General features: G+C 43.0%; 1 protein-coding gene across 1 annotated transcript in view; it reads left to right on the forward strand.

Annotated features, from left to right (window-relative positions):
• The window catches only part of ppp5c (protein phosphatase 5, catalytic subunit), an 87,367-nt gene that overhangs the window by 40,198 nt on the left and 20,797 nt on the right, over positions 1-26,372 (forward strand). Inside the window, exons 3-8 of the mRNA XM_059951433.1 lie at positions 438-585; positions 3,213-3,334; positions 12,157-12,222; positions 13,343-13,441; positions 14,588-14,693; positions 19,725-19,867. Coding sequence (XP_059807416.1) covers positions 438-585; positions 3,213-3,334; positions 12,157-12,222; positions 13,343-13,441; positions 14,588-14,693; positions 19,725-19,867 — 684 coding nt within the window. The remainder of the gene's footprint in view (positions 1-437; positions 586-3,212; positions 3,335-12,156; positions 12,223-13,342; positions 13,442-14,587; positions 14,694-19,724; positions 19,868-26,372) is intronic.

Here is a 26,372-nt window from a genome sequence, read left to right on the forward strand (position 1 = left end):
TTAAATGCTGCCTGATCTGCTGAGTTCCTCTAGCATTTTGTGTGTTTTAAGATTCCCAGCATAACGAGGATCTTGTGTCCAGTCTTAGAAGGTGTATGCTTGCTTGTCAATTCTGCATCACTACCTTTACCAGAATTGATTCCCTTCTGACTATCTAACCAGTTCCTCCCCTACTATTTTTAAAGCATCAGTCATATGGTTAAGAGATCTTTCAGTGAACTCTGGTTGCTATACTCGGGTGTATTCGCGGTAAGCACACTTCAGCCTCTAGATGGCAGCCATGTGCTACTTTTGATTCTGGGCCATTGTGGACTAAAACTGTTGAGGACCACTGACCCAAGTAAAACAATAGATACAACTTTGCAAAGTAAACCTCCAGTCTGTAAAGGCTCATTTTCTGCATCTCTCATCATAATGTGTCTTTGTTCTGTTTGCAGGTGGTCAAAGTAAAACCAAATGACAAGGATGCAAAAATGAAATACCAAGAATGTAATAAAATAGTCAAACGGAAAGCGTTTGAGCGTGCAATAGCAAACGATGAGCTGAAGAGATCAGTGGTGGACTCTCTGGATATAGAGAGCATGAGTAAGTATCCAAAATGGTTGGGCTTAAATATCAAGACCTCCGTGTTTCAAACTCTTTTACACTCAATTCTTGGGATGATTTTATGCAACATTTGGTCCATCCAGTTCATGCTAACTTTTTTAACACACCCAGTTTTCTTTCCCCTGTTCTGAGTGTTTATCATTCTAAACATTGCAGTCAATTTAGCCACAGGGCTTCTTCTAGGAAAACTAGTTCATAAACTAGTTCAGTATTTTTAATCTTGCTGTGTATGATTTGTTTACTGAAGATGTTGACTCTTGCTAGGATAGGGTGCATATATACAGGGGAAGTGTCTCAGCCCAAAACTTCGACTGTCAGCTTCCCTCCACGGGTAATGCCTGACCTGCTAAGTTCTCCAGCATTTTGTGTTGCAGCAGATTTCCAGCATCCACAGCCTTTGTTGTGTTGCCCCAGCATACAGTCAGCTTCTGTGACTACAGGAGATGAGAAGGGTGGGAAACATTGAGACACAATTCCCACTGTCTCACATAGCCCAAGTTACTTCCAACACCAGATCCTGGTAAAAGAAGTGACATGGGGCAAGAATTAAACCTATGAACTCCTGATTGCAATCAGGAATGAACAGAGATTTCTTTCCTATCGCAGACACTAGTATTCTCTGAATGGAAACCTTTCCTTTATGTGTACTTTCATTTTAACCATATAACAATTACAGCACGGAAACAGGCCATCTCGGCCCTTCTGGTCTGTGCCGAACGCTTACTCTCACCTAGTCCCACTGACTCGCACTCAGCCCTTAACCCTCCATTCCTTTCCTGTCCATGTACCTATACAATTTTGCTTTAAATGACAATATCGAACCTGCCTCTACAACTTCTACTGTAAACTCATTCCACACAGCTACCACTCTCTGAGTAAAGAAAACCCCCTCATGTTACCCTTAAACCTTTGTCCCCCTAACTCTCAAATCATGTCCTCTTGTTTGAATTTTCCCTACTCTGAATGGAAAAAGCTTATCCATGTCAACTCTATCTATTGCCCTCATAATTTTAAAGACCTCTATCAAGTCCCCCCTCAACCTACGCTCCAAAGAATAGTTTCTAATAGTTATACAGTTCAAATGTATATTTATTTTAGTGGGAACTGGTACAAGGGACAGATGAAGTGGAATTATTGCTGTATACCCAGTGGCCGGTGTATTAGGTAAACCTGTATGCCTGGTCTTTTAATGTAAATATCAGTCAATTTGTGACGACCAAACGTCTGAGGGAAGCTGCAGTGACCAAGTCTCTGGCATTGAGTCTGGCTTTGTAGCTGAGAAGAGAAGTGGGGAGAAGAGGAGTGCAGTAGTGATGGGGTATTCCATAATTAGAGGAGCAGAAAGAAGATTCCGTGAATGTGAAAGAGGCCCCTGGATTGTTAAGTTGCCTCCCAGGTGCCAGGGTGAGATGTCTGGGATTGTGTCCACAGCATTCTGAAGGGAGAGGGTGAACAGCTGGAAGTCATGATGTGTATTGGTACAACAGGTAGGAAAAGGGAGCAGGTCCTGAAGAGAGAATATAGGCAGAAAGCTAAGTAGCAGGACCACCAGGGTGATGATCTTGGGATTGCTGACTGTGATACATTGCATTGAGGGTAAGGATGATTTGGCAGATGAATGTGTGGCTAATGCAAGGGACAGGGTTTCAGATTTCTGGATCTTTCGGATATCTTATGGGGAAGGTATGACCTATACAAAAAGGACGTGTTACACCTGTCAGCAACTCAGCGCCAGCAACAGCAGTTCAAATCCATTGCTATCTGTAAGGAGTTTGCGTGTTCTCCTCATGACTGTGTGTTGGCGCGTGGCCAAGTGGTTAAGGCTTTGGGCTGGTGATCTGAAGGTCGTTAGTTCAAGCCTCAGCCGAGGCAGCGTGTGTGTCCTTGAGCAAGGCACTTAACATCACACTGCTCCTGCACGTTTATAGTGGCAGCTGTTGGTGCCACCAGAGCACCTGGAGGAACTCTTGGTTTCCTCCCACATTCCAAAGATGTATGGGTTTGTAGTTTAATTGATCACATAGATAAAATTGTGCATCATAGGCATGTTACTGCACCATATCTCTAAATTAAAAACAACTCTGCAAATCAGGCAGCATCTGTGGAGGAAAGTCCAATCCAGATTAAAAGGCTCCCTGAAATGTCGACTGTCCATTTCCCTCCGTATGTGCTGCCCGAGCAGCTGAGCTTCTCTAGCATTTTGTTTGATGAATCCCTTCACAAGAGAGATGAGCTCAGCCTCATCAATCCTCTCCAATTATTACACCTTATTTATTCTGGCACCTTCCCAGTTAGACTGAGCAGAATCATCTCACCACCTTTCATTCTAGAGAGCTGTTGTTAGACTGGAAGGGCTATGTTCTATCATGCGGTATCTTGAAAGAAAATAAAATAAAAAAGTGCCCCCAGCCTTTTCTTGGTAATCTATTTCAAGGTTTAAACAAAATGAATGAGATGTTCCCACTACCCTAGGACTGATAGTTCCTCTTTCTCTAAGCACGCCCCCCTCTGTCTACCAACACCAACCCACCCCAACATAAACGTTAATGTTAATTCGATATGTGTTGCAATCTCTCATTCTCCTAGGTTCTTTTTTTTGTGTTTAGCAATCGAAGGTGATTACACTGGTCCGAAACTTGAAGAAGGCAAGGTCACATTACAGTTCATGAAGGACTTAATGGAGTGGTTTAAAGACCAGAAGAAATTGCACAGGAAGTGTGCTTATCAGGTGAGGAACTATTGTTTCCTATTGGGGTGGATGACAATACCAAGGACTTGTGCGAGTTTCTTCTTCTTCTTCTTCTACCTTTCAACTCACAAGTGAGCATAGGCCATCAGCAACATCTTTCCAGATCAACCTGTCTTGTGCATGTCTCTCCAGCTGTGACCATGTCATTACCACTGTCCTGGCGTCGGTTGACACTTCCCTCCTCCATGCGGACTTGGGCCTACCTCGATTTCGCTTGCCCTGAGGATTCCGTGTGAGGGCTTGTCTGGTGATACTGTTTGGGGGCTTCCTCAACGTGTGTCCCATCCAGCACCACTTCCTTCTCTTGATCTCTACCTCAGTTGGTGTCTGGTTGGTCCTTTGCCATAATTCTGTATTGTTCTCATATTCTGACCATGTTAGCCCCAAAATCTGACGTAGGCATATGTTGATGAAGGTCTGGATTTTTCTGATTACTTCTGATGTCAGTTTCCAAGTTTCAGAGCCATATAGGAGGACAGATTTGACATTTGAGTTAAAGATTCTCATTTTGGCGCTTAACCTTAGTTCTTTTGCCGTCTAAACTGGATATAGTATTATAAAGGCTCCTATGGCTTTTTGGATCCTGGTCTTTCTCATCTGTACCTCCTTTCTTGTTGGCAGTGCTTCCCAGTTAGACAAATGACTCAACTTCTAGAGGAGTAATCTCAGGGTAACTGTTTCCTGCATTTACTTTTAGTAATTTTGTTTTCCCTACATGGATGTGTAGCCCTATTTTCTGCAATGTGGAGTCTAGAAGATCGGTTTTCTCTTGCATCTGAGCATGGCTGTGTGACAGTAGTGCCAAATCATCAGAAAGTCAAGATCATCCAGTTGTCTGAACAATGTCCACTGTATTCTGTTCATCTTGCCATCTGTTGTTTGCTTCATAATCCAGTCTACCGCTAGCAGGAAGAGAAAAGGGGACAGTAAGCATCCCTGTTGTACCCCAGTGTTCACCTTGAAAGTATCTGACAACTGAACTACATGGATTACTCTGCATTCCATATCTTCATAGGTCTTTACCAAGTTAGTTAACTTCTCTGGAATCCCAAAGTGCCTCATTAGTTTCCACAAGGTCTCTCTGTCCAGGCTGTCAAATGCTTTTTCATAATTTACAAAATTAATGTACAGTGATGTGTTTCATTCCAACAACTGTTCAATAATGATCTTAAGAGTTGCAATCTGATCAGTGCAAGACCTGTTTTGTTGAAATCCTGCTTGTTCATCTCTAAGCTTCTCATCTACTGCATTTTTCAATCCCTCTAAAATGATTCTACTCGGAATTTTCCCTAGCACTGAAAGCAACATTATCCCTTTGTAGTTTTTGCATTCCTGGAGATATCCTTTCTTGGAGGTTTTAACTAGATGTCCTATTATCCAGTTCTTGGGTACTTCTGCTTCCCAGACCTTTTTTATGATGTTGTGCAACACTTCAATAGATATGTCTATACTACTGTTAAGTGTCTCTGGAGGTATACCATCAGGTTTTACCATCCTTTAGGAGCTTGATTGCCATTCTTATCTCCTCTTTGGTAGGAGTGCCACAGTCTATCTCTAGGTCATTCTCTGCTTGTAGGATGACAGGTGGTTCTGGTGGTGATGGTCTGTTTAGAAGCTGTTCAAAGTGTTCAGCCCATCTTTGGGTCTGGTCCTCAACTCCTGTCAAAACTTGTCCTTCTTAATCCTTAATTGGTCTTTCCACTGGTTGAAATTTGCCAGAGAGTTTCTTGATTGTGTTGAACAGTCTTTTCATGTTCCTTTTTGATGCTTCGTGCTCTGCTTCTCTTGCTAGGTTTTCAATATAGTTTCTTGTCCATTCTGATGCTTGCTTTCACCTTCTTATTTGCCTTTGTATAGTTTATCTGTGCAACAGTCTTTGATGCTCTTGTTTTGCTTTTGATAAGTGCATCCTTTTTTGCTTTTCTTAGCTCTATTTTTCTGAGTGTTTCAGCAGAAATCCATGGTTTGTGTTGGTAGTCTTTCTTACCTAGAACTTCTTCAAGTGTGCTGGTCCAGACATCTTTGGCTTGTTCCCAGATCCCCTCCACACTTGATTCTTCATTTAAGTTCTTCAAGGCTTGAAATCTGTTCTGCAATACTAAGTTGAATTGTTGTCTTTTCCCCTGGTCCTTCAGAAATTGTGTTGCATAGCCTTTCGTTTTGCTTGTTTTAAGTTTGAGCTGAAGCTTACCAATAACACGATGATGATCTGATGCCACGTCCGCACCTGTAAGGACTCTTGACATCTTGCATGGATCTTCTGAACTTACTGATACAGATATGGTCGATCTGGTGAAATCCATGTTGCCTTGTGGATCTGCTTATGCTGCCACCGATTGAATGCACAAAAGTCTACAAATAGCTCTCTTTTCATTTTTGCTTCCAAGTCTATGCTGCCCCATTATTTCTTCAAATCCTGTGTTGTCATTTCCAATTATAGCATTGAAATCTCCCACGAGGATGGTGATTTCTTCTCAGCTTCTCCGGGAGTACTTGCAGTCTGTTGTAGAAATCTTCCTTGACAACGGTGTCCTTGTCATTTTAGGGGCATAGGCGAACACAATGTTTAGAGTTATTCTCCTATTACTGGTGTGGAAGGATGCAGACACGATCCTGGATCCTGATGTTTCCCAAGCCAAAAGTAATCCCTTTGCTTGTTTTGATAACACTAATCCTACTCCCTCAGTGCATTCTCTTCCATGTGTCCTGAATAGGTGATAGTTTCCCCTGAAGTGAGTCATACTTGCCCTGAATTTGCCCAACCAGTTTCAGAGTCCCAAAATATCTAATTTATTGTTCTGAAATTCTTTTGCGACTTGTAGGGTTTTCCCAGCTTTATACACGGTCCTCACAATCCAGATGCCAATACTGGAGATCTTCTTGGTATTTCGGTGAAGGAGCTTACTTTCGGCTTTCACTTCTCCACGTCATATGGCTCTCCAAAAGAGGCCCTACCTCTCCCAAATCTGGCTGGCTTGGTTTTGATGCTGCTGATGTTTCTGTAGCAATAATTATTTATACAGGATAGGGCTGCTAACCCTATGCCCAACCCTCCTTAGTCGCCTTTTACGACTTGCATGGCAGGGAGCAGCAGTTCTGTTCTTTTGAAGGATCCAGAAACCGCACAGGTTCTTCTACGAGTTTGTTTTGGCATAAATATCTGCAGAAGTGCCAAGTTATCCTAAGTAAACTTGTCAATTTTTACCTTGCTGATTTTCTTTCCTTGCTTGACATAAACTCTTGGATGTTTCTGGTTTCTATTGATACAGTAGTCAGTGCTGGTCATATCCCCATGTAAATCTCATCTGTAATTTTATCTGTCCTCTTGCCGCCTTGCACGGCTCTGCAATAACCCCACAGGGCATCGACTCCCTAAGGCTACCTCACCATTCTTCCTCGAAGGTTAACAACATTACTGCATCACAAAACTCAGCAGGTTATGAAGCAGTTGATGAAGGAAGAAGCAGTTGATGTTGCAGACCAACCAAGGGTCGTGGCTCAAAACGTTCACAGTTCATTCACTTCCATAGATGCTGCCTGATCTGCTGAGTTCCTCCAGCATTGTGCCTGTATTGCTCTGGATTTCCAGCATCTGCAGAATCTTTTGAGTTTATGCATGACTGCATGCTTGTTCCCCAGATTGAAAGTGGGTGAGATGATCTTGCTCGGTCGAACTGGGAAGGTGCCAGAATAAGGAAGGTGTAATAATTAGAGAAGATTGATGAGGCTGACCTCTTCTCTCTTGTGAAGGGGTTTATGGAATCATATTAAGGGTTTCATAGGTTGCATATAGAGAAGACACTTCCTAGTCTGCAAATGACTGACAAGGGAGTGTGAATGTGCGAGAAAATAAATAAATCTAGTAAGGAATTCTCAAGGAGCTCCTTCATCCAGAGTGAGCTTCCGGAACTTGCTTCCATGGGGAGTAGTTGTGGAGAACAGTGTTGACATATTTGAAGGGAAGCTAGATAATTACGAGGGGTGATAAAATGGAAAATTAGATGGAACAGGTTGGGAAGATTAATCTGATTGAAACCTATTGAATACTGAAAGGCCTAGATAGAGTTGACCTGGAGGGGATGTTTCCTAGAGTGGAGGAGTCTAGGACTAGAGGGCACAGTCTGGGAATAAAAGGACATCCCTTTAGAACAGGGATGAGGAGGCATATCTTAAGCCAGAGAGTGGTGAATCCGTGGAATTCATTGGCTCAGATGGCTGAGGAGGGCAAATAATTGGGAATAACTAATGCAGAATTTGATAGACTCTTGATTAGTAAGATTGTCAAATATTATGGGGTGAGGGCAGAAGAATGGGGTTGAGAGGGATAATAAATCAGCCATAATGGAATAGTGGGCCAGTCTTGATGGGTCAAATAGCCTAATTCCTATGTCTTCTGGTCTAATAAAAAGCATAAATAAATACTGCTGAATGAATGTGGTTATCTCTGTCCCCTTGGGTGATGGAGAATATGTTAACCCTGATGTTTGTGATCAGAGTCCTTTGCTGAGACTGCTGGAGTGTATTGTAGCCAGGAGCTATCAGCACGGCCAATGCCTGGCTGTCACAAATACCGTATTAACTGAAATTAACTGGATCATGCAAACATTGTTTCTCGTGCACTGCTGTATAGCACATGAAGTTATCAAAAAATGGTTTGTTTAAAGCGTGTGTTACCAAGCTGATGCCAAAATATAACAGCGAGCTATCTACTAGGAATATTATTGCTCATGTTCAGATTCATGCATTACATGCATGTCAAAACGCAGTGAAGTGCATCATTTGTTTTGATAACCTACACACCCTAATGATGTGCTGGGGCAGCCAGCAGGTATGGCCACACATCCCAGCAGCAATGTACCGTGCCCTCGTGTTCAGCAGAACGACAAACCCCCTTCTTCCCCCCTCCCCAATTACACGCACATGGAAGCAGTGAAATGCATCATTTGTTGTCACAACCAACACAACACACAGCTGGTTCGAGGGCAGCCTGCAAATGATGTCACATATTTCAACACTAACATACAGTGGTGCTAGAAACGTTGTGAACCCTGTAGAATTTTCTGTTTTTGCATAAATATGACCTAAAATGTGATTGGTTCTTCACACGTTCTAAAACTAGATGGAGAAACCAATTAAGTAAATGCAAAACCATTATACTTGTTTGTTTATTTATTGAGAAAAATAATCCAATATGATAATGCGTTTGAAAAATGTTTGTGATCGTTTGTTTTCAGTAACTGGTGTGATCTCCCTTGAGCAGCAATAACTTCCTCCAAACATTTCTGTTAACTGTTAATCAGTCCTGCACATTGGCTTGGAGGAATTTTAGTCCATTCCTCCTTACAAAACTGCTTCAACACTGGGTTGTTAGTGGGCGTCTTTGCATGAACTGCTTGCTTCAGGTCCTTCTACAACATTTCTATAAGGTCACGGTCAGGGCTTTGACTCAGCCATTCCAAAACATGAAATTTCTTCTGCTTTAACCATTTTTTGGTAGACTGACTGTGTACTTAGGCTCGTTGTCTTGCTGCATGACCCACCTTCTCTGAGCTTCAGTTCACAGATGGATGTCCTGACATTTTCCAATAGTGAACTTGCTGGTACAAATCAGTATTCATAATTCCGTCAACGATAACAAGTCACCCTGGTCCAGAGGCAGCAAAGCAGGCCCAAACCATGAAACTGCCACCACCATCTTTCACAGATGGAATGAGATTCTTCTGCTGGAATGTATTGTTTGCTTTTTGATAAACTTGTGTTCTATCTTGTCCAAAAAAAGTTCTATTTTGGATTTATCTGTCCACAGAACATTCTTTCAATAGCCTTCAATAGCAAACTTTAAACACACAGCAGTATTCTTCTTGGAGAGTAGTGGCTTTCTCCTTGCAATCCTGCCAAGCACACCATTGTTGTTCAGTGTTTGCCTGATGGTAGATTCATGAACACTGACATTAGTCAATGCAAAAGAGATCTGTTGCTCCTTGGATTTATTGGAAAAAGTATGTGAACCTTTAGGATTATCAGTTCATTTAAAGGGGAAATTAGTCAGGTGTTTCAATCAATGGGATGACAATCAGCTAAATTCTTAGATTTCCCTGAGGTTCTTTGTGGTCTTGCTCTTGGAGTAGTCAACCACAAAGTTCCTCCATTTGCATGCTATCTGCCTGACTGTGGATTGGTGGAGCCCATACTCTTTAGAAATGGGTTTGTATCCTTTTCCAGCCTGGTGAGCATCAACAACTTTTTTTTGGTGGGGGTCGGGGGGGGCTCCTCAGAAATCTCCTTTGATCGAGGCATGGCATACTTCCAAAAACCTGTGTGGTGAAGATTGACTTTGCTGAAGACCCAGGTTTATGTTCTTTAAATAGGGCAGGGCCTTCCACACTCACACCTGATTGTTATCCCATTGATTGAAACACCGGACTCTAATTTCCCCTTTTATTGAGCTGATAATCCTAGAGGTTCACATACTTTTTCCAACAAATGCTTTCATATTGGATCATTTTTCTCAATAAATATGTGAACAAGTATAGTGTTTTTGTGTTACTTATTTAATAGGGTTTATCTAAAGTTTTAGGACTTGTGTAAAGATCTGATCAAGTTTTAGATCATATTTATGCAGAAATGGTGAAAATTCTACATGGTTCATGAACTTTCTAGCACCACTGCAGCATACGCACAACACTCAGCAAAGCAAAAGAAGCCCCTCCCTCCTGCCACCCCCCCCTGACCCATGCATGCATGCACACACGGTTCTCGAATCCCAGGACAAGCTGAGATTCAGGTTTGTGCACCTTGGTCCTTTGACGTCGCGAGCAGACCCAGGGTTCCAGTCGCTCAGCCCTCCCCTTTCATTGTTACCAACCCCTTGTTCAACTTGGTGTTTAAAACACTAACCATCATTCAGCGGCAGAAGAGTTTATCCATTTCCAATTTCCTTTTAAAGGTTAGGAGGTAACGTCTCAACAACTCAGGAACAACTTCTTCCCCATACCATCAGATTTCTGAGTGGATATTGAACCCATGAGCACTACCTCACTAATTTAATTTTTTGATATCGATTTACCGTAATTCAGTTTATTATGTATTGTAATGTACTGCCACATAACAACGGATTACATAGCATGTGCCAGTTTTATAAAGCATGATTTTTTTTTCATTAATTGCATTAGTGTAAGGTTAGTTTAATAAAAACATGTAAATTGCCAGGAGTGGCAGGATAGCTGTTCCATTTGGCTGTTTTCTGGTGTACCTGAAGGAGACAAACAGTGGAAGCCAGTTTGGTTTGGTTTGCCTTCCTGTGTCAGACCTTACTCGCATCTCAGCAACCCTGAGTGAACACCTCTTTACGTTGCTGAGCCTGCTGCTTGCCATATTTCATGCTTTCACAAGAGAAACGTAAGAGAATCTGCAGATGTTGGAAATCCTGAGCAACATGCACAAAAACTGGAGGAACTGAGCAGGTCAGGAGTAAACAGTTGATATATCAGGCCAAGGCCCTTTATCACGACCGGAGGGAAAGTGGAGGAGGAAGCCGGAATGAGAATGTGGAGAAGTGGGCTGAAGTACAACTTGCAGATGATGGGTGAGACCAGGTGAGGGGCGATGAAACGAGAAGCTTGGGAGGTGATGGGTGGGAAAGGCAAAGGGATCTGAAAGAAGGGAAGAGTTGACCATGGGAGAAAGGGGAGGAGGAGCAGTGGAGGGAAGTGAAAGGGCAGGTGAACAGAGGAGGAGTAAATGGGAAGCCAGAATGGGGATGAGAGAGAGAGAGAGAGACATTACCAGAAGTTAGTGAAATTTATGTTCATGTCTTCAGTTTGGAGGCTACCCAGACAAAATGAGGTGTTGCTCCTTTATCCTGAGAATGGCCTCATAGTGGCAGTAGAGTAGGTTCTGTTGGAATGAGAAGTCCACCTAAGGGAGTTCTGTTAAGTGAGCTCTGTCCCTTTGTCCCTTCTGCCCCTCAAATTTGATGTGTATTAAATTCGGAATCTGGACATTAAGTACTGTTGTATGAAATCTCTTCAGAACATAGAATAGGCTGAGAAAGGATCTAGTGCTTTCCTGGCATTTATAATGAATAAACTCTCTTCCTGGGCTTCAAACCTGATACAGGGATTGATTATAACTGACCATCTTTGTCAAGGAAGAAGATAGCAGAGTTTGTCATCAAAACTTTGGTTATAATTGACGCGTGTACCTGGCTGGAAGCCCAAGAAGAGTTTATAGAACAGGCCCTTTGTCCCACAATAATGTACCAGTCTATATTTGCCTATTCTATGACCAATCTAACCCTTTCCTCCTGCGCATCCCACAAGCTTCCAATTTTTACAAGCTCTTGCCTTCGAGAAATTGAATTTGTACTGATGGAAAGAAATATAATTTGCGGTCTGATGCCATTTCCCACTTTTAGCACAACTCCTTTGGATGGTATGGTGGCCCAGCTAGTACAGACATTGGCTCACCAAACCAGAGAATCTAATGTTAGATGTTTAGAGTTCACATAATATCCCTGTGATTACTTATGTGGGTTCCCCCAGGTCCTCTGATTTCCTTCCCAATCCCAAAGATATGTGGGTTGGCAGATCAATTAGCCTCTCCAAATTGTTCACAAGGTGTAGTTGAGTGGTAGAATCTGGTAGGAGTTGGTGGATATGTGGAAAGAATAAATTAGGATTAATGGGTGATTGATGGCCAGCATCTATTTAGTGGGCTGAAGAGCCTGTTTCCCTGTTTCTTTCCATGTCTCCATCAAGGTTCATAGTACTGTTGGGTTAACATTTTGGATTTTCTTTCAGATACTGGTCCAGGTGAAGGAGGTGCTGTCGAAACTCCCCAGTCTGGTTGAGATCACGGTGGGCGAGGTATGTACTGTGATAGCACTGTCATTCAGAGTTAGTGTTTCTGCCACAGTCATTGTGGGTCTAATTGGACAGTCTTTTCACAGCACAGACAAGAAGAACTTTTGCTTCCTACTCTAATTATTTTTAAAAGGAAAACTTCTGTACATAAAACCTTAAGCAGACTGTTTTTCCTTTGTCTGTTCCATGTTGTAGGTTTAGTTTTTGACAATTGGAGCAGAACTTTGTGCACTTTGAAATGCTAGGGTATGTTGATAGTATTTCTCCCATAGAAGTGATCAGATTAATTTCCTGGACTTGAGGGCTGCCTCCAGCATGCACTTGATGCAAGTGATACATTTCACTATATGTTTCTATAGTACACGTGCCAAATAGAGCAAATCATATCCTTTGTTATTGTACGTTCCTCGGCCGTTTCCTCTGGCAGTGCATTCTACAGACCTCTGATTTTAAAAATAAAATACTGGAGCCCCTCTTTCAGTCATCTTTCATTCTTGGAAACTCCAGTGAATGTGGGCCCCCTGTACTCAGCCTTCCTCCATTGCTTGCTGCTCAGGTAACAAAACTACAGGAGCAGACCGTTCAACCTGTTGAACCTGCTGTTGTACCTGCATTGCCCCCATATTCCTTAACATCCAGAATTCTATTTGTTTTTGATTTAGAGATACAGACCGTAACAGGCCCTTCCCGTCCAATGAGCTCAAGCTGCCCTATGTGATCAACTAACCTAGTAGCCTGTAAATCTTTGGAATGTGCGAGGAAACCCTCGCAGTTACGGGAAGAACGCACAGACAGACTTGGAATTGAACCCAAGCTGCTGTAGCATTATGTTAACCGCTACACTACATATTAGAGAGAAGCAGCTTTGAAACAGGTTCTTCAGCCTAACTCATCCATTTGGCCCACATCCCTCTAAACCTCTCCTAATCATGTACTCACCAAAACACCTCTTAAATATTAATATTGTACCTGTCCCAGCCACTTCCTCTGAAGGTTCAGCATCCTGATTTGTTACATTCATTGCTGCTTTTCCGAGAGTATAATATTTGACGTGCAGTAGTTAATCTGCTATCTGTATTTAGTCAATTACATGTTGTTACCTAGTTGTCCATTTGTCTTTCAGAAAGAGTTCATTACCGTTTGCGGAGACATTCATGGGCAGTACTACGACCTGTTGAATATATTTGAACTCAATGGTTTGCCGTCGGACTCTAATCCTTATGTATCCTACTTTTGGAACCCTGCTTTGAAGTGTAGCCCATGCAAAAAGTGTCAGCTAAGTTGTAAGATCTCACAGATGGGCATCAATTAGACTATATTTTAAATGTAAAGTTGGTTGGAATGGTGGAAGACTTCCCTACTCCTCGTCACCAATGTGATAGGATGATGGAAACCCATCCAGATAGACAGATGTTGTTCGATCCAATCACACAGGAGCACTTAATAACAGCAACAATATATGTGGCACCTCTTTAACCCACCTGAAACCTCCCAGGGCACTTTATGGAAGTATCATCAAATAAAAATTCAAAACTAACTTGTAGAGATGGGGATCAGGAATGGGTTTGGTCAAAGGCATGTTTTAAGGAAAATCATCGAGCAAGGGAGATGTTGCTATGGATTTCTTATTGGCGCCAGTGAAAAGCTTTCCCATTCAGACAGATTCCTTTACTTATGTACGTAAGGGTAGTAAAAGAAAATCAGAATGTTCAATTGTAGAGTCAGAGCCATATAGTCCATGCCAACTTGGTCTTCTGTCTAATCCCATCTACCAGTGCCTGCTGTCCAAGGCCTCATCTGGCAGTTTGTTCCACACTTACACCGCCTTTTTGAATGAAGAAGTTCCCCCTCGGACTCGTCTTAAATATTTCACCTTTTACCCATAACCTGTCAGCTCCAGTTCACTCAGCCAGATGGGGGAAAAAAAGCCTGCAAGCATTCGTCCCATCTTATTCCTGATAATTTTGTATACCTCTGTAAGATCTCCCCTTCATCCAGGGGATAAAGTTCAGCACAATCACGAGCGTAAGTGCACAGCCCGAGCAACATGCTGGAGGACCTCAGTGAGTCAGACAGCATTTATGGAGGGGAATAAACACTCGACTGTGACTAATTTCAATGACTGATGCTCCCCTCAGTCCAGAAGCAAAGGTCTTTGTGCAGTTTTCAGATTATATTGGTGAGGGCAGAGATTGATGGTGGGTGGGAGGGGTGGGGATAAATTGTGATAGCACAGACCAAGCATTTATCAAACTAAGCAGTGGTGCTCACAACTGCTTGCAGTGCTACATGGGAGGCTAGATGTGGCAATGATGGTTTTTGTTCCCCTTTGCTATTCCACTGCAAGATCTTTAACTCACAGCTGCAGTTATTTAACGGTGACTTTGTAGACAGAGGCTCTTTCTCGGTGGAGGTTATATTAGTCCTCTTTGGATTCAAGCTGCTCTATCCAAACCACTTCCATGTTCTCCGAGGTAAGATTTGATTTCTTGTCCTGTGCTTTGTTTGAAAGAGTAATTTGTCCTTAATTTGCACAAGAGATTCTGCAGATGCTAATAATCCAGAGAATCTAGCCAACTGCTGGAGGAGCTCAGCAGGTCAGGCAGTTCAAGTCCTGATGAACAGTCTCAGTCTGAAATGTCAACTCGTTATACCTTTCCATATGTACTGCCTGACTTGCTGAGTTCCCCAAGCATGTTGTGGGGATTTATTTACTGCCTTTCACAACCTCAAAAATGCTCTGCTGCCTCTGATGGTTACAGTTACAATTTAGGACATGCAACGATTCACAAGGTTAGTTTCCATACACCACAGTAAAATGAGGAGCCAAATGGCCTTTCTCTTTTTGAGTATAGACTTTAATGACTGCCCCCTCTGTTTCCAGGGTACGGGTCCATACCAATCCAATCGGTTTTTCAGAATCAGGTGTATTATCTCTGACATGGGTCATGAAATTTATTGTTTAGTGGTGGTAGTGCAGTACATAAAACCTATAAGAAATTTGGTTTTTTAAAATAAATATGCAGTGCAAAACTACTGGAGTAGTGTGGAAGTTGCAGTAAGGGAAAGGTTGGAAAGACGCAGTCTGGGAGACCTTTTCGCTGAACACCTACGCTCAGTCCGCCAGAGAAGGCAGGATCTCCCAGTGGCCACACATTTTAATTCCACGTCCCATTCCCACTCTGATATGTCTATCCATGGCCTCCTCTACTGTCAAGATGAAGCCACACTCAGGTTGGAGGAACAACACCTTGTATACCGGCTGGGTAGCCTCCAACCTGATGGCATGAACATTGACTTCTCTAACTTCTGTTAATGCCCCTCCTCCCCTTCTTAACCCATCCCTGACATATTTAGTTATTTGTTTTTTTTCTCTCTCCCTCTGCCCATCACTCTGCCTGTTCTCTATCTCCTTCTGGTGCTCCCCTCTCCCTTTCTTTCTTCCGCGGCCTCCCGTCCCATGATCCTTTCCCTTCTCCAGCTCTGTATCACTTTTGCCAATCAGCTTTCCAGCTCTTAGCTTCATCCCACCCCCTCTGGTCTTCTCCTATCATTTTGCATTTCCCCCTCCCCCCACTACTTTCAAATCTCTTAGTATCTTTTCTTTCAGTTAGTCCTGACGAAGGGTCTCTGCCCAAAATGTCGACAGTGCTTCTCCCTATAGATGCTGCCTGGCCTGCTGCGTTCCACCAGCATTCTATGTGTGTTGTAAGGGAAAGATTGCCTGGGGCATTTCTATTTAAGTTAGACCACTGAAGACATTTCCGCTGAGGCAGTGTGTCCTCAACAAAATGAGACTTCCAAAGCAACACACACAAAATGCTGAAGCAACTTAGCAGGTTAGGTCAGGTAGGCAAAGAGTAAACAGTTGATAATTTGGTCTGAAGCCCTTCTTCAGGACTAAACAAAGCATCCCTTCATACAATAGAGTGTGTTGGAGACAGATGGAACCATATCCAAGAAGTGAGGCTTCATTGAAATAGGATCTGGTGCTTTCTAGATGATGAATAATCTCTTTTCAGGCTTCCAGCCAGGTACAGGTATTGATTTCAATGACAAACTACCGTTTTCATCAGGAATGATGCTTGGACATGTCTTATCCAGTAGTATTTTATACCCCCATAGTCTGTCCCTCCTAGTTAGTTATTCAAGTGTGTTTCTGCTCTCCCACCTTATTTCCAAGGCTTTATTGATTTTGACCAACTTCAAAGTGTTATCGGCTTTCTGCTTGAAGCTTGAATGACTTTAACAGTTCTATAGTCAATGGCGATTGATCTTGCGAGTAAGGGTTCAAACACTACAATTTACAGTAAACAATATTCAGAACTAATATGCCAATTCTGTATAAAAATAGCAGTTTTCTGTTCGAATTGGAGAACAGCATGTTGTTCTCCTTGTGCACGTGTAAAATAAAGGAATACTTGAGTTGTAAGAACACGTGTTCTGGGCCCAGCTATTACCGGCGACAACTGTTCATCTGGTAATTTCAACTGTCTTCATGGGTTGTTCATGGTTTCTTATCCTTTCAGAAATCTATCGTCATCCTAGCAAGCTCCAACCAGCGGAATAATCTGGTTTAAGCACTGGAGGGAATGGGTTAATTCCATAGGGATCCGTAGCACATTGTGTTGCAGGAGATCTGGGGATAGTTATGTTCCCCTGTTGGCATCTGGGGAATTCGGATTCAGTGAGTAAGCCTGGAATGGAATATCATGGTGGCTATGAATTTGCCTTGAAGCAAGGAAATCTGCTGCCTTAAGCAATCAAGCCCACGTGTCTCCAGATCTGCAGCACAGTGTCTGAAATGACCCTTCACTTTCAGAGCAGTTATGTCAAATTAATGCAACCATGATTGAAAATAGGTGGGACCAATCAGCCAGTGGTACATTTTTTATTATTAAAAGGAGCACAGCAATAGATACACTGGAGGAAATCTGTTCAAGAGGGAGCTACATTACGTGAAAACAACTTCTGCTGTCCTGCGGAGCTGTAGTGGCAAAAGGAGATGTTGAACAACCAGATCACTTACGGGTGCCCACACTGCCCTAGAACACGTGGATCGTGGATCGGCCACTAAGCCTCCTGAGGGCCCACCAGTAAACAGCCCTTCAGGAGAACATCATAATTATTACTAGAAATCAAAAAGAAACAGCAGAGGTTAGCATAATATTATTACAGTGTGAGGGAGCTGAGTTCCTGTTTGTAAGGAGTTTCTACGTTCTAGGTTTCCTGTCACATTCCAGAGATGTACAGGTTAATTGGTCATGTGGGTGGAATTGGGCTTGTGGACTATAATAGCCTGTTACTGTACTGTATCTCTAAATTGTTAAAAGAACCATCAGAATATATACAGTAGGTGCTTTTGATGTGGAATGGAACAGACCACCCACTGTCTCGAGTTTGTCAGTTATCTCTGCCCTGGGCTACAGTTAGTTGATAGTATAGTCTCCACTTAGAGGCTGGCTCATTAAGGAGCTAGCAGCAGTGATAAGAACAACAATGATGTGTGCCCTCTATCAGACCTGTTTAATTGAATATCACTTAGTCATAGAACACAGAAACATGCCTTTGGCCTATTTAGTATTATGTTTCCTGCTCCCATCACCCTTAACCTGGACTGTAGCCCTTCATACCCATCCTATCCATGTGTATATCTAAATTTCTCATGTGTTGACATCTAATCTCCATCCACCACTTTCACATTCTCGCCACCCTCCGTGTGAGGAAATTTCCCTTCATGTTCCCCTTAAACACTTTACCTTTCACCCTTGACCCATGACCTCTTGTCCCACCCAACCTCAGAGCACGCTTTATCCCATCTATATCCCTCATAATTTTGTATACCTCCATAAAATCTGTCATCCTGCTGTGCTACAGGGAACATTTGTAAGCTGTGGAAAAATTGTAATATTAAAATGAAAATTGTATTTCTAAAATTAGGAGTAAACATGCACATCAACTCTCAAACGTCACCATATTGAAGTATTTTAATGAAATGGATCTTTGCCCTGGTTTAACACCACTTGTATTCAGTAGCTGGATTTCCAGGCTGACAGATGTCAAAGAGAGATGCAGATCCAAGCCTTTTCACTTGGAAACTGAATCCATTGTGGATGCATTTCTTGCACAGCCAGGGAAAGGGCATCAGATATAGTTGAGTGAAAAATGAAAACTGAAGAAGATAGATTAAAGGTTGCAGCTAAAGGTGAGAGTTGGAGATTAGGCTGAGTTGTATTTGTCAAATGTTCCTAGAAACTGTAAGATGCATTGAGGATGTACTGCCAACATAGTGTGTGCACGACTTACTAACCCTCAGCTGTACACCTTTTGGAATTTGGGAGGAAACTGAAGGAAAACCAGGCGATCACAGGGAGAAAGTACAAACTCCTTACAGACAGCGACTGGCACTGATCCCTGATTGGTAATTACTGATGTTGTAAAGTGATGGACTAACTGATACACTATTTTGCAGTAGGATAGCGTAGTTATTGAACAAATATGAGAATTTATACAACACTTTTCAGCACAGCATTGTTAAACAAAATCAAGTAAGGAGATTTTTTTAGTGACTGGGTGACCAAAACTTTGATCAAAGAACCATAATTTTCGACAACTTTGAAGGAGGGGGGAAGAGGAATTATCAGGCGGGAGTTTCAGATCTTGTGGCCTTGGCACTGCTAGTGATTGAAATTCCAAGGCTGAACAGAGGAGCAGAATTGAAGATTTGCGGATTGCGTGAAGCTCCATTAAACTTGCAGGACATGATGAAAGGGTTTGTTAGCGTGGATGGGAAGTAAACAGCTCGAGCCAATACATGTCAGTAAGGGTTGGCATGATGTTAATCAGTTGGCTCAAGTTAGAAGAGTTAATGAGCTTCATTTCATTATTTTTGTTTCCGTGTTCCAGCCCCCAAGCTGTTTTTTTTGAGAGAGTGTGGGAAATGAGCAAAGGGAAGACGAGATTACAGCTAGTAACCAACATATGGCATATTTGCTGCTTTCCATATCGCCTTGGGTGGAATGTGTGTTAAGACAAATAATCTCTCTGTTCATGTCTTAACACATCCCTGTGAATGATAACATATCTATGTAAAGAATGGGTGGCTCTCCACAGCCCTACAACGCCCTAAATTTTCTTGCTACAACTGTGCACTTGTCTTTTATGTCAGGGATGAAAGCCGACAGTCAGTTTGCAACCCACTGATGGTGATAAGTAACCCCGAGTACAAGCGTTTTACTAAGTCACGTCCTGTATCACTACCCACTCCGGCCACACCCCTGTCTCCCACCAAAAAACAGTATTATAGTCAGGCTCAAATATTTCTCTTGTCTGCATTCTAACCAGAAGATTAATACCAAATAGCTCGGAACACCAGGAGAGTTGTCAGTGACAGTAGATGAATTCTGGGAATATCCCACGGGGCCTTCCCAGTCGAGCAGAGGTTGACGGTGCTGGCTTTGCATAGTTAACCTGTGCTAATGAGGTTTGTACTTTTGTTGCCGCAGGTAACCACGAAACGGACAACATGAACCAAATGTATGGCTTTGAAGGAGAGGTGAAGGCCAAGTATACGTCGCAGATGTTTGAGCTCTTCAGTGAGGTGTTCCAGTGGCTCCCTCTGGCACAGTGCATCAACAGTAAAGTTTTGGTGAGTACACAGTGGTCTGCTGTCTGATAGCAACTGGCCTGCTGAGTTCCTCCAGCATCTTGTGTGTGTTGCTCGAGGTTCCAGCACGTGCAGAATCTCTCGGTGACTTCCTACAGAAACAGTGCTGTTGCTGAAAATCTAATTTAATAGCTTGTAATTGCTCAGCAGGCCATGCAGAGTCTATGAAGAGGAAAGACTTAACAAGGTCTTTAACCTGATATATTAAATATGCTTCTCTCACCACAAAAGCTGCCTGGTTCGCTGAGCATATTTTGACATAATTTTCTTATTTTCTTTTACTGATTGCTTGTTTCCAACTGGATTCACAATGACAGATCGTAGAAGTCCAGCTTTTAGAATCTTAACCCCTCATAACAAAGACTGACAAACAACCAATGTACAAAAGACAAAGCGTGCAACTAATAAATAAAATGAAAATGTAAATTAAAAGAAAAACTGAGAACAGCAGTTCTCGGGTCCTTGAAAGTGAGTCCACAGTAAAGTTTGGGAAAGCAGTTCAGTGTTGAGGTGAGTAGCTATCCATGTTGATTCAACAGCCCAATGGTTGAAGGGTAAGAACAGTTCCTGAACTTGGTGGTGTGGAACTTCCTGCCAGATAGGAGTCGCACAATCTCCTGAACCTGCTGGTGTGGGACCTGCTGCCCGATGGTAGTGGTGCAAGTGCTATTGACTTCTACTGTGATACAACAGAGAATCTGTGCACAACAAGCTCCCCCTGGCATTCTCCCACTCTCATACTTTCCTCCAATCACTAACCATTTCTGCTTTGGGGGTCTGGGGTTGATATTCTCTGTCCACTCATTTTGTGCAACCTCCCTCTGCAACTGGAACCTCACCTTCCTAACTGGAAGATCACAATCTCTGCTGATTAGAAATAACATCGCCACCTCGCTGACGATCAACATTAGCACACCTCAGGGGTGTGTGCTGAGCCCACTGCTCTCTATACCCAGTATAGTATGCCTAGACACAGCTGAATTGCCATCCATAAATTTGCTGATGATGCAACCATTGTTGGCAGAATTTCAGATGGTGGTGAGAGGGTGCACAGGAGCGAGATATATCAGCTAGTTGAGTAGTGTCGCCCCAACAACCTTGCACTCACATCAGGAAGACCAAAGAACCTACTGTGGACTTCAGAAAGGACAAGATGAGGGAACGCAGGCCTGCACTCAGAGGGATCCAAAGTTTGAGGAGATTTGGTATGTCCGCAAAAACACTCGAAGAGTTCTACAGATGTACCATGGAGAGCATTCTAACTGCTTGGTATGGTGGGTGGGGGAGCTGCTACTGCACAGGATTGAAGTAAGCTGCAGAGAACTGTAAGATTACTGAGCTCCGTCATGGGCACAGACCTTCGTAGTACCCAGAACATCTTCAAGGGTGGTGCCTCAAAAAAAGGTAGTGTCCACCATGAAGGACTCCCATCACTGAGGACATGCCCTCTTCTCATTGCGACAATCAGGAAGCCTAAAGGCGCACACTCAGCAATTCGAGAACAGCTTCTTCCCCTCTGTCATCTGATTTCTAAATGAACATTGAACCCAGGAATACTGCATCACTATTTTTTTTTGCAATGGTCTAATATAACTATTTCATGAACACATATACTTTTTAATTTAGGTTTTCTCTCTCTTGTGTATTGCATTATACCACTGCTGCAAAGTTAACAGATTTCACCACGTACACTGGTGATATTAAATCTGATTCTATGCCTCTTGTACACGTCTATCATAACTTCTCATCATCCTTTGTTTCAAAAGGAAAAGCCCAAGCTTGTTCAATCTATCCTCATAAGACATTTTTATTGGATCAGCTCTTTTTTTTTGGTGTATCCACCTCTGACTCTGTCCCCAAATTCTCCTGCCTTTCTCCATACTAGGGACAGTTTTCAGTAGCTGCGTACTCCGTCAGTGCATCTTGGGACATGGGAAGCGCTCCGTGTGAATGAGAGTAACCGGAGGAGGGCATGTCCAGATGATGACTGTTGGATACTGCCTTCTTGAGGCAGCGCCTCTTGAAAATGTCATGGGATCCTTGCTGAAGAAAGTGTACAGGGCTGTCTCATCTTCCGAAAGACTTGCATCACTGGTGCAAGTCCATTCAGTGTTGCTCTGGGAATGTCAGCTTAGACTTTGCGCTGTTGTGGAGTTTCTGGTCATTCTTCTTGATGCCCATCATTTTCGGATATGTTACCTTTGCAAGCTGGGGCCTTTCTGACCCCTAGTCCAGGCGAAGCTGAACTAAACTTCAGGCTTTCCAACAAGTGCAGGGAATTGGAGTGGAAGGTCCTGTGTGTTTTAAGGTGGGAGGGGAGTAGAATCAGGGATACTGGAGCTGAGGCATTGTGTGCATGGATGTGGTGAGAAAGTTGTAGCAAGCTGAGGGTTAAGATAACATGTAGGGCAGGAATAGTTGACACTTAGTGTGCAGACTAGCAAGAAAGGTCTTTGAAGAGCATGGCTTCCTTTTGCACAGGTGTCATTTGCTATGCCAAGACAAGACCATAAGATGTGGAAGCAAGCTTAGGCCATTGAGTCTGCTCCACCATTTCATCATGGCTGATCCATTTTCCCTCTCGGTCCCAGTCTCTTGCTTTCTCCTTCATACCCTGACTAATCATGAATCTATCAACTTCAATCTTAAAATATACCCAATGACTTGGCCTCCACAGCTGCCTGATTCACCACTAATTCCACAGATTCACCACTCTCTGGCTAACGAAATTCCTCCTCATTTTCATTCTAAAAGGATGCCCCTCCATTCTGAGACTGTGTCCTCATATCTTAGACTTCCTCCTACCCCCCCCCCCCCCCCAAACCACCATAGGAAACATCCTCTCCACATCCACGCAATCAAGGCCTTTCAATGTGGTCACCCCTCATTCTTCTGAATTCCAGTGAGTAGAGGCCCAGAATCATCAAACACTCCTCATATGACAAGCCTTTCAATCCCAGAATCTTTTTCCTGAGCATCCTTTGAACCTTCTCCAATGTCACATATCCTTCCGCAGATAAGGGGCACAGAACTGAACACACTACTCCAAGTGAGGTTTCACCAGTCTTTTATAAAACCTCAATGATACAGCCTTGCTTTTATATTCTAGTCCTCTCAAAATGAATCTGTCCATTGCATTTGCCTTCCTCAACGCAGACTCAACCTGCACGAGGACTCCCAAGTCTCTTTCTACCTCAGGTTTTTAAATTCTCTCTGTTTAGAAAATAGTGTACCCTTTTATTTCTTCTATCATAGTGCATGACCATACACTTCCAGACACTGTATTCCATCTGCTCTTTGCCTATTCTCCTAATCGGTCTGTCCTTCTGTAGCCTCTCTACTTCCTCAAACCTGGCTGCCACTTCATCTGTCTTTGTATTGTCTGCAAACCTGGCCACTAAGCCATCAATTCTGTCATTTTAGTCTTTGACATATAATGTAAAAAGAATTGGTCCCAACACACCAATGTGGAATGCCATTATTCACTGCCAGTCAACCAGAAAAGGCTCCCTTTATTTCCCCTCTGCCTTCTGCAAATAAGCCAATTGTTTATCCACGCTAGTATCTTTCCTGTATTCCATGGATTCTTAACTTGTTAAGCAGCCTCATGTGGCATCTTGTCATCGGCCTTCTGAAAAACTGATTTTTCTTTGTCTATTCTGTTTGTTATTTCTTTAAAAAATTATAACAGGTTTAGTAGGCAAGATTTTCCTTTAAGGAAACTGCTGACTACAGCCTATTTTATCCTGTGCCTCCAAATACCCCAAAACCTCATCCTTAACAATAGATTCCAATGTCTCCCCAACCACTGAGCTCAGACTAACTGGCCTATAATTTCCTTTCTTCTGCCTTTCTCCCTTCTTGAAGAGTGGAGTGATATTTGCAATTTTCCATTCCTCCAGAGCCATGCCAGAATCAATGGATTCTTGAAAGATCATTACTAACACCTGCACACTCTTTTCAGCCATCTATTTCAGAACCCTGGGGTGTGGACCATCTGATCCAGGTGACTTACCCACCTTCAGACCTTTCAATTTCTCAAGCACCACCTCCCTAGTGATGGCAGCTTCACGCATCTGCCGCCTGACAGTCTTGAACCTCTGGCATGCTGCTCGTGTGTCTTCAGTGAAGACTAATGCAAATTACATATTCAGTTCGTCTGCCATTTTCTTGTCCCCATTACAGGTTTCCCCGCAATCCGAAGGTAGAGCGTTCCTATGAAACCATTTGTAATCTGAAATGTTGTAAAGCGAAGAAGCAATTACCATTAATTTATAAGGAAAAAATTTTTGAGCGTTCCCAGATCCAAAAAATAACCTGCTAAATCAATGCAAATAACCCATAAAACCTAAAATAACACTAACATATAATAAAAGCAGGAATGATGTGATAAATTTACACCCTATATAAAGTAATAATATTTCGTTTTTGTTTAGTTTCACTTATGAAACTCACGAAGGCAGCGAGCCAAAATCGATCTGAAAAAAAATCGATGTATGCACGTACATGCATGCACAAACAACTGCCCGCACAAGGCTTCACGGTCATTGTAGTCTTTCTCGGGGTAAACACGTATAAAGCGGGCGACAACACACACAAAATGCTGGTGGAACACAGCAGGCTAGGCAGCATCTAAAGGGAGAAGCGATATAGACGTTTCAGGTTGAGACCCTTCGTCAGGACTAACTGAAAGGAGAGCTGGTAAGAGATTTGAAACTAGTGGGGGAGGGGGAAATGCGAAATGATAGGAGAAGACCAGAGGGGGTGGGGTGAAGCTAAGAGCTGGAAAGGTGATTGGCGAAAGTGATACAGAGCTGGAGAAGGGAAAGGATCATGGGACGGGAGGCCTCAGGAGAAAGAAAGGGGGAGGGGAGCACCAGAGGGAGATGGAGAACAGGCAAACAACTAAATATGTCAGGGATGGGGTAAGAAGGGTAGGAGGGGCATTAACGGAAGTTAGAGAAGTCAATGTTCATGCCATCAGGTTGGAGGCTACCCAGCTGGTATATAAGGTGTTGTTCCTCCAACCTGAGTTTGGATTCATTTTGACAATAGAGGAGGCCATGGATAGACATATCAGAATGGGAATGGGATGTGGAATTAAAATGTGTGGCCACTGGGAGATCCTGCTTTTTCTGGCGGGCCGAGCGTAGGTGTTCAGCAAAACGGTCTCCCAGTCTGCGTTGGGTCTCACCAATATATAAAAGGCCACACTGGGAGCACCAGGCGCAGTATACCACACCAACCGACTCACAGGTGAAGTGTCGCCTCACCTGGAAGGACTGTCTGGGGCCCTGAATGGTGGTGAGGGAGGAAGTGTGAGGGCAGGTGTAGCACTTGTTCCGTTTACAAGGATAAGTGCCAGGAGGAAGATCGGTGGGAAGGGACTGGGGGGGGACGAGTGGACAAGGGAGTTGCATAGGGAGCGATCCCTGCGAAAAGCAGAAGGGGGGGGGGAGGGAAAAATGTGTTCGGTAGTGGGATCCCGTTGGAGGTGGCGGTAGTTACGGAGAAGTTCACTACCATAAAACGGGCGCCTTTTTTTCGTAAAAGTGAAAATCCTCTTTGGTTAGCGAAAACAGTCTTTCGTAACAGCGAGATGTCATAAAGCGAACGTTTGAAAAGCAGGGGCCACCTGTATTACCTCTCCAGCATCATTTTCCTTCGGTCTGAATATCCACTCTCACCTCTTGTATGCTTTATATATCTAAAAGAAATATTTGGTATCCTCTTTAATATTATTGCCTGGCTTTTGTATTCTATCTTTTATCTTTCTTTGACTATTTTTAGTTCCAAGAAATTCCAGGAAAGATAAAGATGCAAACAAAGGATTCTAGAGTGACGTTTATTATTGGATGAATATTTTACTAATTCTGAAGTATGACGCTGGACAAGAGTTTGCTGCCTTAATACTTTGGGGTATATCTTAGAGATTTTGGGCTGCCGATTATGAAAATCACCATAAAATTTCCTCATCGAGCACTATTTTTAAAAAATCACCTGTATTTGTTATTTCAATTTCAGTAAAATTAGGTTGGAACAGTAGTTAGCACAATGCTTTACAGTCTCAGTGAACTGAGTTCAATTCCTGCTGCTACCTGTAAGGAGGTTGGTTGCATGTTCTCCCATGGGTTTCTTCCAGGTGCTTTGGCTTTTTCCCACATGCCAAGGATGTGCCAGTTGGTAGATTAATTGTCACTGTAAACTGTTCTGTGAGTAGGCGAGGGTTAAACGGGTTGTTGGGCGGCATGGCTTGAAGGGTTTTTAAGGACTGTCCCTCAATAACTTTTTAAAAATGTTGCCCACAGTGTAAGCTGAAGTTTTCAGTCGTGTCCAGGCATGCTTAGTCAGGTGGATGCTGCATGGTAGGATAGGTTTCAGAAAGGCGATCCCCATTCCACGAGTTGCATTTACAGGTATATTGGTCCGTGGTCACTTTGCGTATGCTCTACGCACGCAGTAGAACGTGTGTACTCAGAATAAAGTA

The sequence above is a fragment of the Hypanus sabinus genome, chromosome 26 (assembly GCF_030144855.1).
Source record: "Hypanus sabinus isolate sHypSab1 chromosome 26, sHypSab1.hap1, whole genome shotgun sequence".
Classification (NCBI taxonomy): Eukaryota; Metazoa; Chordata; class Chondrichthyes; order Myliobatiformes; family Dasyatidae; genus Hypanus; species Hypanus sabinus.